Here is a 13,055-nt window from a genome sequence, read left to right as displayed (position 1 = left end):
AAGAAAAATATAATCTTTTTATTTTCGACAGAACCATATTTTAACCAAAGTTTGAGGCTGAGGTACGATGTAAAAATCTTACAGTTTTGCTTGCGATTTTGCCTTGTGATTCTTGCACAAAGAAAAAAACTATATATTGACTGATATTGAAGCATTGAGAAAAATCTCATCGAATTATCATTAATTAAGCCTTTCTAATACTTGGCAACTTGAGATCACCTTAAAATTTATCGCACCTAACACATAGGGTAAATCATATTAAAATAAAATCTATTCCTTTTTAAGTTCTTTAATTGGATAAACTTTTGTAGGGATTAACTTTTGCGGGGATTACTTCTCGCAAATTTTAAGATTTAGCAGGTAATCCGCCAAATTTAATCCCTGTGAAAGTTTATCCCATTAATGACAATTACAAACCTAGAGAAATTTGCCGACGAGGAACAAGAGCCAAAACATCTTGGCCTGAAATCTCCGTGTTAAAGCAAATAAATTTTGAAAATATACGTTGGACAGGAATGAAACTTGATGCACCTGTGGGTAAAGATAAATGTTTATACCATATCTCGACGGGTTTTCTGTAAATAGATTGTAAATCATCAGGTGCTTTTTGATACCATTCAACATAGGCAAGTGTGTGCGTATATGCTACGTCTTCGAGAAATATATTATGTTTAACAAAATATTTTATTTGACCTGGCACTGGGTTGAGATACATTTGGTTGAACTGCTGTATATCGCCATTATTTGAAGGCCAAAATGCCATTACAAAGCTTGATTTGAAGCTTCTAGAGGTTTCCGATCCCAGAATTGTATTGCCAATGAAAACTTCAGTTGATTTCCAGCAAGATTCTGGGACTAGTAGATTAGCAAAGTCATTCGGGTACGTACATTTTTCTCAAGCAAGAGTAACTTTCAGGGCCCAATGAAAAGCGGAACAATTTTCTAGGAAAAGAAACGACTTCATTCATCATCCAGCATGCTTGGTTTTCATATGGAAAACTTCTCGATTTCAATTGTTGAAATGCAACCAAATTTTGACATAACATTTCATTCAAAGTTCCTCGCTCGTTTTTCGCTTGCTTAACAGAATCAAAAACCTGTTTCATCAAAATCAAATTTTCATCTACGTCATCATTCGTTAACGAGAATACCGCATCGTCACGAAGGAAACGTTTCATCATCTGGATTTCGACATTTCGCTTATTGTTCGGTATACTGCCGAGTAGACCATTAAATCTTTCAAAACTAAAGAGCCAGAACGAGTAAACTGGTCCAAAATCTAGAAGGCAATCTTGAATATGACCATGCAAGTGAATGTTTGGGGTGACGCGGTCCTCACCATACAAAGACTGAAAAGTATTACAAAATCGCATTATGTATGTGTCAGCAATTTTGATATCATTCAATGAGATTGAGCGAACGCAAAGGTATCCACAAGCAATAACGAAGTATCTCCAACATTCAAAATCTGCACGGGGGATCAATCCCTTCAAGGCGTAAACAGAAAAGTAGAGAGTCCAATTCTTCAATTCGTCAGCTGTAAATGCGTCAAAACCACTCTCGATTTTTGTTGGAAGTTTACCCAATTCACTCGGAACAATTGCACTATCAACACGACTTTGAAGAAGAGGAAACGTGTTCTTGTTGAGATAGTTTTTCTCTTTCCAGATGCGTAACATCAATTTCGAAGTACCTAGGAAATGATATACATTTTACATTATTTCAGCTGTGTTTTTGTATGATTTCTAAAATCTGAAACCCTTGCCGACTGATGGGGAGATGCACTACTTAGGTTTAAAAAATGGATCCTACATGGGACTCAAATTTGGAAAATTATGCCAAAATTTGCGAAAAAAGTGACCCTGAATGGGGTTGAAATTCTAAAATTTTCTATTTTTCCCAAAAAATACCCTGACAAGTGGCACATTCTCGTAACCCATTTTGCCCTAGTACCCCCTGGGTCTGAAATGTTGTTCTATATGAATGATGAATTATGATCTAAAATGCATACCTCAATCCATGATTGAGTTTCTTTTTGATTAATAAAACAATTATTTTTACCTAAAAATAAGTTATGCATTGGGTCAATGATAACCATGGATATTAAATCAACATATGGAAGCTCAGACAAAACAGAATATCTGGAACCAATTTCAATCTCTTTGGCACTTCGCTCTGTGGGAGTTTTGCATGCGTTTACTTTCTCCATATCTCGTCTGTGATTTTCGTTTGTTCTAGGATTCCATTTTGATCTATCGAAACCGCTATAGTTCCTTTCACCAATTTTGCCAGGGAATTTCTTTTTGCATTTTGAACATCCAAGAACTGCACTGTGTCCTAAAATGTAGAAAGTTTTGATAGCTCATGAAATCTGACAGAAATCTCTTTACTGTAGGATCAGTTAGGATAAAAATTTTACACGCTTTTTTATAAGCATACCTTCTATAAGAATATCAGGATGAAAATTGGCCAATCGTAAGAATACCTCCAGGGTGAGTTTCACAGATTTTGATAAGAATATGGTGATTTTCTATTTAGTAACAAAAATAACTCTCAAATAGGTCATTTCTTATGTTTGTATAAAGATCAAGTCTGAAAAAGTAAGAATGCGTTAAGAATATTGGCAAATTCTTAAGAATGCTTGATCCTCAGCCAAAGTACACTATTCTTATATAAAAAAGCGAAAATGGCCAAAACTCGTGAAAAACGCAAAAACTAATCCACGCAAAAATTTATCCACTTAAGGTAAACTTCAAAGTAAATTTTTGATTTACAAGTGCCTAAAATTTCCCTATCCGCCAAACTAAATCCCCGCCAAATTATGCAAATTCTACCATCCAAGTGTATTTCTTATTTAACTTAACTAACCTAAAAAACCACATAGCTTCCGACTTGCTGGAATATCACATCCTATACATAACAAAGCGAGGTGGAAGTTTTTCTCTATTCCGTTACTCTCCAAATTGAAACCGTCAGTCCAAGCAACTTTAAGTTCTTCCACCAATGGTGACAAGAATGAATTCGTTGGTGGCTCTTTGTTCATCGCAGGAATTAAGCCAACTAAAATTAAATTTTCTCGAAGAAATCTTTCAGTTCGTGGTAGATTCATGAGCACCAAATAGATTGCACCAATAGAATAAGAAACATGCTTAAAGGCACTGAACCAGTCACAGTTAAGGTTAAGCCCAAAATTTTGATCTTCGTTGAAAAAAGCATATCCATTCTCTGGGTCACTAAATAGTTTCCAGATTCGTCCATCATAAACGTCAGTCATTATTTCATCCACAACAGCTCGATCTCGCCATTTGTAGCATTTTTCCTCAAATCCTTGCCTTGACAAAAGTTGTTGAAGACTTTCTTTTAGTGGCTTATAACAAAACGTCTTGTATGGAAGGAGGTTTACTTTTCCTGATGGACTAATAACTTTCATTAGCAAGCTTTGAGCACATGGACGCCTTCTTGCTGCCTGTGGATGATCAGGAAATAAAACATTTGTACATAATTTAGATTGTAACTCACCCTGATACATCTCAACACAATCATCAACAAGGTAGACTTTATAGCATTTTATAAATACTGCATACTTGATGAATTCATTTTTGGAATCAAGAGCTTTGTGAAATAGATATAAACTTGTTGGCAAATAACCAGTAATTATTTCAAGCCTTGGGAAGAGATTAATTAAAATTGATAGCATACACGATAAAAACTTCAAAAGCATTTCAAGAGCAGTAACGGTTATTCCAAATTTTCGTTGCCAGACAGCTAGGAATTTACAGACAAAACTTGAAAATCTGCTTTGATTTTCATCATTTCTGGTTAGGTTTTCAAAGTCATTTGCTATATCATCAAATTCTTGTTCATCAACAAAATCCTCGTCAACCAAGTCCTCGTTATCCATATCATTATCGTTTGTTGCCTCATTGCCACTCATGCATCCATCATGATCATCCATAGTACTATTAGCATACACATTTTCAGAGTCTGAATTAGGGTTATCATCAATTCTAAACCGCTTCAAGTCTGATTCATCACCTAGATCATCCAACAACAACAATTGATCTTCTTGCTTTCTTTTCCTCGCATTACAGTACGATAAGTGCCGTTCGTAATTTTTCTTGGATACAGTTTGTGGACAAGATGGACATTTCTTTCGGGAGCTGCAAAATGAATAAAATACCAAGTTATAAGTCAAATATCTTTAATTTTGCTCTTACCATCAACAAGTCTAACTTGGGACGAGTGGTCATAACATGGGATGGTTGATTTCTGGACTGTATTTTTACTTACTGTTTTAAATCTCTGTTGAAAACAAGTCTGTTTTGATTCGCCATATTCGCAGTTTTTCAAATTTTTCAAATTATTTAAATTAAATGACTTTGGAGGTTCGGTGAAATGGTGGCCGAATTGTTGTCCCATGTTTTGTCAGACTGTCCCAAGTTAGATCCGTTGACGCTACTAGACAAAATAAAAAACATACCGTAACGGATTCCGCCTGGGAAGCGCCCAGACTCATCCGAAATTTTTAACAGATAAAAATGCTCTGAAAAAGAATGAAAGTAAGTTGAACAATGAAGATCTAGGCATTTTTAATAAATAAATTTGAGCCACCCAGCCCAGGGGAGGGGATGAGGACCCTGCCGACGCACCGGACTTAACGAACACCGGACACGCGAAAGTCCGGTGTAAAATGAGAATTTTGTTTACCACCGGAAATCTCTACACCAGACTTAAGGAAGTCGGATGTCCGGTGTCGGAGAAGGATATTTTTTTCCACCGGACAATCAAAAACCGGACATGACCAGTCCGGTGCGTCCGGTCACCGGTGTTTCTTAATTCTTTGTTTCGTAAATGTCTGGCGTCTAAAATTCCCTGTATGCAACACCGGACTGACACCGGACTTGCATCCGGTGTAGCGAAAGGATACTTTTTGCCACCGGACAAATACACCGGACAGTCCGGTGCGTCGGCACCTAGGGGATAACACCCCGAAAGGAAAGATTCTGGGTGATTACCATTATAGACCTTTTTTCAAAGACAACATCATTTTGCATAATCAATTAAGCCACCACATAATTCAGCATTAATCAATACTTGTATATTTTGTATTTACCACTTAAGTAAACACTTACTCTTGCATACATAGAATGATTTTCTCTTAAAGTACTTTACTTTACTTTCATCAACATCAACAAAAAATAGCTTTTTATTACTTAAAAAACAAAGAACAACAAAGACTTTCAGGGCTTCATTGAACTGAAGAATGAAATCAAATTAACTTACCTTTCCATGATATTTATAAGCTTTCTACTGGAAAAAACATAGCCAGTCTTTGATCTTGGTTCTGTCTTGTGCTGTGCTTGTTCAGAAAATTGTTGCGAAGCCGAACGATATTGATCCTCTGACCTACATTGATTTACATTGAAGTCAGTTTTTGATACCGATATACTCAATGACGGTTTTGAAGTATAAAAATCACTGATTGGTCGATTTTAACAAGCGAAAAAGTTGTCAGGGGGTATTTATAATCTTCACTTTTAAACTATTTAAACACTTTAAAGGTTTTAATTGATGTTTTAATCATTTGAGACATTAAATCTTTTAATAAATAAATTTTGTGTGGTTGCTTATCTGATTTTGTGGGCATACTGGAGAAGTGGGACGTGGGACGGTGGGACGCTCAGGTGGGACGCTAAGGTGGGACGGTAGTGGGACGCTAAAGTGGGACGGTAGTGGGACGCTAAGGTGGGACGGTAGTGGGACGCTAAGGTGGGACGGTAGTGGGACGCTAAGGTGGGACGGTAGTGGGACGCTCTCTCGTAAGGCTTTTGTATTTTTGCTTCTCTGATAATTATGTACGAGTAAAAAAGAACTCAATATGAGTAAATGAATACTTTCACAAAACACATATACATGATCTGTTCTTCAGTTTTCAACCTACACAGGATTTCGGCCAAAATATATATATTGATTTTTTTTATCATATAGTGGATGATAAACGAATAATAATAATATTCAAATTGGATGTTTGATCGAAAAGCTACCAAGCAATATGCGTGCGAGTCAGAAAGAAACACCGGAAAATGTGTAATCAATTTCTGGCTCCTTATCTTCAGGCTCATATTGTCTAATTTATAGAACAATTTTATTATTTTCCAACACTTTCAATCCTTTGCAACTTTGTCTAGGCTAAATCTGGGAAAACTTAATGGCCAGTAAAACTTTTTTACCCCCTTTAATCATATATAACAGGTTTCAATAGGTTTTAGATTCTTCACACTAAGGTTTTTACAAAAGTGGTCCAGCAGCAGCCTGACTATATTTCGAAGAGTTTATATGTATTGAGAATAACAAAGTAATCATTCGAATCAGAGGGGTTTCCCCAGAAACACGATTTTGAATTCGAATGAAAAAACATTCTAATTGTAATAAAGGGCTTTCCCCTCAGCATGAGTGGGACGGTAGTGGGACGTTCAAGTGGGACGCTCTTTTATTAGAATATTGTCTTTTTGTCTTTATAATTATTTAATGAAAAATGTGAAATCAATTTCTGGCTCCTTTTCTTTTGGTTTGGCTAGTAATTTATAGAACACTACTGTAAGTCTGCGATAACGTATTATATCAATGTCTTTAATCGTGAACCTTTCGATTGAATCATCGAAAATTTTTGTTATCTTCGTGCTCAAAAGAGTTGGTAACATGATGCACAAACAAATGAAAATAAAACCAAAAAACTCAATAAAAATCTAAAAACAACTTTCAACGATGGACACGCGACTTTAAAAATCTTTAGCCTAGTCAACTTCATAAAATTTGATGAAAGAAGTTTTTGGGCGCCACGTGTATGTTTCACCTCACGGGTTTTCCCTTTCACGTGAACAATGTGGATACTTTTATTATTCATGCTGACGGTGTAACCCTTTGTTGTCGATTCGAATGTTTTCCTTTCATTCGAATTTTGAATTCGAAAAGTAAACATCTTGTCTCTGGGGAAATCCCTGTGATTGGAATGTTCATTTTTTATATGATACTCTTTAAAATCAGTTCTCGCAGATTTAGACATTTAGCCTCTAGGCTAAAAAGAGCGTTAGAATTGTTGAAATTGCTCTGTAAATTACACAATTGAATTACACAAAAAGAGCCAAGAGGAGGAGCCAGAAATTGATTTATCTGACTGACTAGCTTTTTGTGTCTTTGTAGCTTCGATCAAATTGATTATGTTATTATTTTATAATCCATTCACTATGAAAAAAGTCAAAAACATTTCGATCGATCTGTGTATTCTCAACTTCAGTTGAGCTACAATCTGACAATGTCTGTGTGTGTGTCTGTGTGTCTGTGTGTGTGTCTGTCTGTCTGTCACAAAAACTTTAGGGCAGCCTGGAGACTTCAAAAATGCTTGGATTTGGCTGAAATTTGGCACACTTGTTCCTTGGGTGAGTATCTGGGGGTGTTTTTTTTATTTTTTGAAAATTTTGATTTTTGGGGCCTGGAGACGAGTTTTTCGCCAAAACGAGGCTAAAACTTTAGGGCAGCCTGGAGACTTCAAAAATGCTTGGATTTGGCTGAAATTTGGCACACTTGTTCCTTGGGTGAATATCTGGGGGTACTTTATGCTTTTTTCAAAAATTTTGATTTTTGGGGCCTGGGAACGAGTTTTTTGCCAAAACGAGGCTAAAGCTTTGGAGCAGTCTACAGGCCTCCAAAATGATCGGATTTGGTTGAAATTTGGCACACTTGTTCATTGGGTGAATATCTGGGGGTCTACAATTGAGCCTTTGAATGATTTGAAGCCACTGAAGTTGAGCCCAGTGCGTTGCGCACGTTCGACTATTGTTTATAAGTACTTGACCTGTCCCTCTTCACTGTATTATAAAAAGAAAAAGACAAAATACATATAAAAGAGCGTCCCACTACCGTCCCACTTGAGCGTCCCACTACCGTCCCACCTTTGCGTCCCACTACCGTCCCACCTTAGCGTCCCACTACCGCCCCACCTTAGCGTCCCACTACCGTCCCACCTTAGCGTCCCACTACCGTCCCACTTTAGCGTCCCACTACCGTCCCACTTTAGCGCCCCACTACCGTCCCACTTGAGCGTCCCACCTGAGCGTCCCACCGTCCCACGTCCCACTTCTCCAGTATGCCGATTTTGTGGATTTAAATTAAGATAAAGTAACTTTTTGTGTAAGCCTTGAGCCCCCAAGTACACCAATCATTTTTTCTGATAAAAAAAGTTGCACGGGGGTTTTAAAACATTCTTCTGCTGGACGATTATCCTAGTTTTTACAAAGTATTTTCCTATAAATTATTTCATATATGTTAAATTTATTATATGAAAGCTAACTAAGGGATAAGTTTGAGAAGATAGAATCTGATGAAATAGAAATATCTATTCAAGAATGGGAAACTCGCTCCCCTGAATAATTTCATCATTTTCATTTTCAATTTCCCGCCGAATTTTTTTCCAAAATTGCAAATCAGTGCTCATTGTAACTTTGAACACCGTCAAGTCAAGTCGAGCAGGAGCAGTCAATGCAGTGCAGTCCAAAGTGAAGATGGAAGCATTTAAGAAGTTTTCCCTAACTCATTTCCAAAAGCACAAGGGCCATCCTAAAAGCCCCTACGATCCGATAACGATGGAGCCAGCTGAATTTTCTACTCCAAAGCCATCAATGCAACCATGCAATGCTGAAAGCCCCAACACTCCCTCAAGACGAAGCTCAAAGACAACAAAAACAACACCATGCAATGCTGAAAGCCCTAACACCCCCTCAAGACGGAGCTCAAAGACAACACCAACACCAGCCAAGAAAAGGAAGCAGTATGACACATCCATGTTTTTGGAGGAGTCGTGTAGTGATGATGAAGAAAATAACAACTCTAGATTGGAGCTCTCATCAATTAATGATTCTAGGGAAGATAGTCAGCAGAAAGAAGGTATTTGATGTGTATAGTCAATTCCCTGATACTCTCCTAATAACTTTTTTTCAAAATAATATAAAAGAGGGGACAATTGCTACTGGGGTGAAATTGTACCTCTGAAACCCTTGAAAAACAGGCTAGATGTCCCGGGGGGGGCACTGACCTTGACGACCGACGGGGACGTGCCGCTGGAGTTTCAAAAGTCGATCCTGTCAGAAATGAAATTTGATGAAAAATAGACCCTGTCAGAAGAAAAATTTGATGAAAAACCTACCCTGTCAGATTCTACTGTGAAAAACCTTACCCTGTCAGATTCTACCCTGAAAAACCTGACCTGTTAGATTCTATGTTAAAAACCTACTCTTTATACACGTTTTTCGCGTTTTTCGTAAAGCATAACGTGATATCATCAACATTTCCAGGCTAAAAAACTACAGCATTGCATAAACATTAAACCTCAATACCTGGAAAACCGACCAAAAGAATCGACGACGAGAGTTATGCTTGAATTGATTTTTTCAGGCGAAAATCTGAATCGAAGTTGATTGGATACTACTCGAATTGAGACATTTTAAAAATAAATCCTCTCTAAATCGAAATCTATTGGAATTAATAGGGTATTTTCTTATTCCTAATGAACTAAGGAAATGTGGAAAATAGTCCATTTGAATATTTATTGTTCTAAGTTAGATATTTTAACGAAAATGTTTGACCTACCTTTTGGGGTTAGTTGACCTACAATTTGGGAGCCTTCATAACCCGACATGAAAAAGTCTGTCAAATTATATAAAACGTTTTTGTTGTACTTTCATAACATGAAAGTATTACCTGAGAGATGATTAATGTTGGCATTTTAAGCTTTTACGACGTGTCGGGACCCCAGCCCAATCAGAAAATTTGCCTAAGTTTTGAACAATAAATTTCTATCCCCATTGGGAATTTGTAGAAATTTTTTGACCCGATGTGGGAAAAGTTCCACCGGGGCTGTGAGGCAGGGGTGTTGTTACATTATTCACATATTTTAACACAGAATCTTCAACCTAAAAAATAAAAACAACTTTCTTGTCTCTTCTTTTCGTCCTTTCTTTTACTTTTCATCATTTGTAGCACGATAAAATTAATATCTTTATTAATTTTTTGTCAGAGTATATTTCTAAAGTATAAATTTCTCTTAGAGAACAAAACTTTCCGATGAATACTGAAATTTTGCTCTCAGCAACCGAATCTTTTCACCTACATTCTGGGGGTTAAAAAGCGAAAAAATCCAATTTTCAGAATACCAAAAGCTCTTTAGAATATTGTTTTGGCATAAAATATTTCTAAAATTCCTGTTATAATTAATTCAATCGAAAAAATATCAACATTTTACTATGGAGGAGGAGGAGGTGAACCTTCCCTTGGCACAGGGAATAGGCCCTAACTTAACGTAGGGTTCACAGCGCTAAAAGATTGTAGATTATTTTCCCAGCACTGTTATGAAATTTGGTCAGCATGAAAGGAAGTTCTTTATTTTCACTAAAAAGTGGTATTCTATTTGCCAGACTTAATTTTTCTTTACTGTTTCCCCACCTTTTTACCATAAAAGATTTAGACCAAAACCCTTGGGGGATAGGCATTTTTAGAGGTTGGGGGGATGTCAAGAGAGGGGGTCAGACCCCTTTCCGCACTATGAAGAAGCCATTCCAAACCTACATTCTGGGGGTTATAACGAAAATGGGAGACTTCAAAGACCAAAAAAATTAGCCTATCTATCAAAAGTAATGAAACTAACCCCTGGGAAAGGATTTTGGGAGTTCAAATTTTGTTTAAAACATTCAATATTTTTTCAAATGCATATCTACATCTCTCAGGTCTGATTCAAATTTCACCTACATTCTCGGGGTCAGGTGCTGTAATGTTTTGATTATTTTTATAATCGGCCAACTTGTTTCATTGTTTTCAACTAGTCGGAACTAACTATCATCTGTTTTCAAGTGGCAAGTGGAATGTTATAGCAGGAATCGGAATCTTACGTGATCCTACGGTAAGGGTCTCAAAATCAGAACTGATGAAGTCTAGGTTTGAAAGGACTATTTTGCAAGTATAAGCTTTAAAACGACGCTTTTACAAAGAGGACGAGAGCAAGCTTGCTTTGTTTGATTACCTATGTTGTGTGGGAGATGCGCAAGACTCAGAAGGTTTCGATTTCGAACTCGAAAAGAATACAAGTTTCAAAAAAAATTTCCGGAAACAATGTTGTTAGTACCACTATTCAGCTGAACATTTATTCTAAATAGTTCAATAGAGATATCGTTGAAATTAGCCTCGATCCCTTTAAGAGGGCGCAATGGCGGGCGTGTAGTGCGAGACAACAGCAGCAAAGCGCCTGTGTTGGCCGTGCGATAAGTATTTGCAAAAAGCTGTTTGCCCCTCGCAGGGGTCTGCTCACCGCCACGTCAAAACAATTTGCGAAAGAACTCTGCATGTAAAAACGGCAAAAACAGACCCTGTCAGACACACATCATGAAATTGCGCCCCTGTCAGATCAGGATTTTGCAATTTTAGATACCCTATCAGTAATTCTGCAACACTGAAAAAGGTACCCTGACCAGCGGCACGTCCCCGTACCTATTTTTGCCTAAGTGCCCCCCCCCCGGGCTAGATGTATTAAGCTGAAATCAGGAAATTTAGAGCAAAATAAAGGACTTTCTTCTTTGGCAGCCAAAAAATTGTCAAAACTTAACAATCAATCTTTTAAGCCAAATGCTGGTAAATATTTTTTTTTACTTTTTACTATTTTTTTTAACAGAAATTACCACTATGAAGAAGATGTTGAGCAACATTACCAATAAAATTGCTAAAGTTGAAAAGCAGAATGAATTATTGCAGTCAAAAGTTTCAGAACTTTCTAACAAGACGTCGAAAAAGAAGCGATTTGTTGCCAGCAATGAAATCAAGGTAAAGCCATTTTTCAAAATTTGATTGGCATTACTGTTTTAAAGTTTTATACTACCTAGTCATGCTAACAGTAGTATAAATACACAACTTCTTACAAATGTGAGAATCAACTGGCCTCGTACTTGTTCAAAATCAGGTTTCTGGACACGAACAGAAAATATTTTAGATTGATTCTTGTGCGGCAATGGCATTTCTTTTTAAGAGGATTATTTTTGAAAGCATCAACTGTTTTTTTACCAAGATTGGGGAAACTTTGGGAGTTTTTCCACATAAGTATTTTTTCTACCGTACAAAAATTTTTTTCATTCAGACCCTTGTCCGTGATACTCTGAAGGAGGAATCTGGGAAAGAAGGTTTTAAACCTTGGATATTGACAGAAACGAAGTGAGTATAATTTAAACTAAATTGAAAGGGAATTGGTCCCGGGGGGGGTACTAGGGCAAGATGGGTTACGGGGATGCTCCGCTGGTCAGGGTACCTTATTTAACCTCCACGAGTCCCAGGTAAGGTTGCAAAAACACCAAAATAAAACAATCAGTCCCTCGTAGGGTGCCTATTTTTGGAAAATTTGGGGAAAAAGTAGAAAATTTGAGAAAATTTTGGAATTTCAGTCCCATTCAGGGTCACTTTTTTCACAAATTTCGAGTCCCACATAGGGTCCATTTTTCGAACCTCAGCGGAGCACCCCCGTCGGTTGACAAGGGTAGTACCCCCCCGCAATTGGTTTACCAAATTCTGGCCTTTAAGAAAAGCACCAAATGATTATTTAGGAACAAATTCAATAGGCAGTCCCAATCTCCTATTTGATTGGCAAGTCTTTCAATAAGAGGTGTGTGTTCGTCAATCTTGTATGGTGAGCAGAAAGTTATGTGCCTGAATTATTATATTATGATTCTGTAAAAAGATTTCTATAAAAAATTATGCGCATATTTTGTAAAGATTTCTTGCATTTCATTCATGTTATGTTCATTCACTACATGGATGTTGTGTCACTCTCCTACTTGTTGAAAAGCCTGATTTGATTACCACTTTGCTTATAAAAGTTAAATTTTCATTTTAGTCCATTCACTAAAGCAAATAGAGAATTGTCCAAACGAATCTTGGAACTTGTAAAAGGCACAAGCCCTGAAACTTCATCTGAAGAAATCACAAGTAAAGACTTGAATTTATTCCAATGATTTTTTAAAATAGGA

At 37.0% G+C, this 13,055-nt stretch overlaps 2 protein-coding genes across 2 annotated transcripts; one reads left to right on the top strand and one right to left on the bottom strand.

Moving 5' to 3' along the window:
* Positions 1-373: 373 nt before the first annotated feature.
* Positions 374-3,955, bottom strand: LOC136798666 (uncharacterized). The gene is made up of 4 exons (XM_067055313.1): positions 2,869-3,955; positions 2,062-2,337; positions 911-1,693; positions 374-855 (listed from the first exon to the last, which is right to left on the bottom strand). Exons 1-4 carry the CDS (start codon positions 3,953-3,955, stop codon positions 410-412), a joined length of 2,592 nt encoding a protein of 863 aa, XP_066911414.1. The 3' UTR covers positions 374-409.
* A 4,531-nt stretch (positions 3,956-8,486) lies between these two features.
* Positions 8,487-13,014, top strand: LOC136798664 (tumor susceptibility gene 101 protein-like; the record flags this gene model as incomplete). The annotated part of the gene is given in 4 exon segments (XM_067055311.1): positions 8,487-8,940; positions 11,714-11,862; positions 12,173-12,246; positions 12,923-13,014. Coding segments are annotated over 4 exon segments (697 nt in total), but the record flags the coding sequence as incomplete, so codon positions are not given.
* Positions 13,015-13,055: the final 41 nt, after the last annotated feature.

The sequence above is a fragment of the Clytia hemisphaerica genome, unplaced genomic scaffold, assembly GCF_902728285.1.
Source record: "Clytia hemisphaerica strain Z4C2 unplaced genomic scaffold, Clytia hemisphaerica genome assembly, whole genome shotgun sequence".
NCBI lineage: Eukaryota > Metazoa > Cnidaria > Hydrozoa > Leptothecata > Clytiidae > Clytia > Clytia hemisphaerica.
Note: the sequence above shows the minus strand (reverse complement) of the source record. Positions and strands in the feature narration are given on the sequence as shown.

What these genes read in the sequence shown, in the direction of transcription:
- LOC136798666 (XM_067055313.1), bottom strand. Translation starts at nt 3,955, where the DNA reads ATGGATGATCATGATGGATGCATGAGTGGCAATGAGGCAACAAACGAT. An exon ending in GAAGCTATGTGGTTTTTTAG is followed by an intron (nt 2,338 to 2,868) that starts GTTAGTTAAGTT and finishes TCTACATTTTAG; the next exon opens with GACACAGTGCAGTTCTTGGA. An exon ending in CTTTTCATTGGGCCCTGAAA is followed by an intron (nt 856 to 910) that starts GTTACTCTTGCT and finishes CTAATCTACTAG; the next exon opens with TCCCAGAATCTTGCTGGAAA.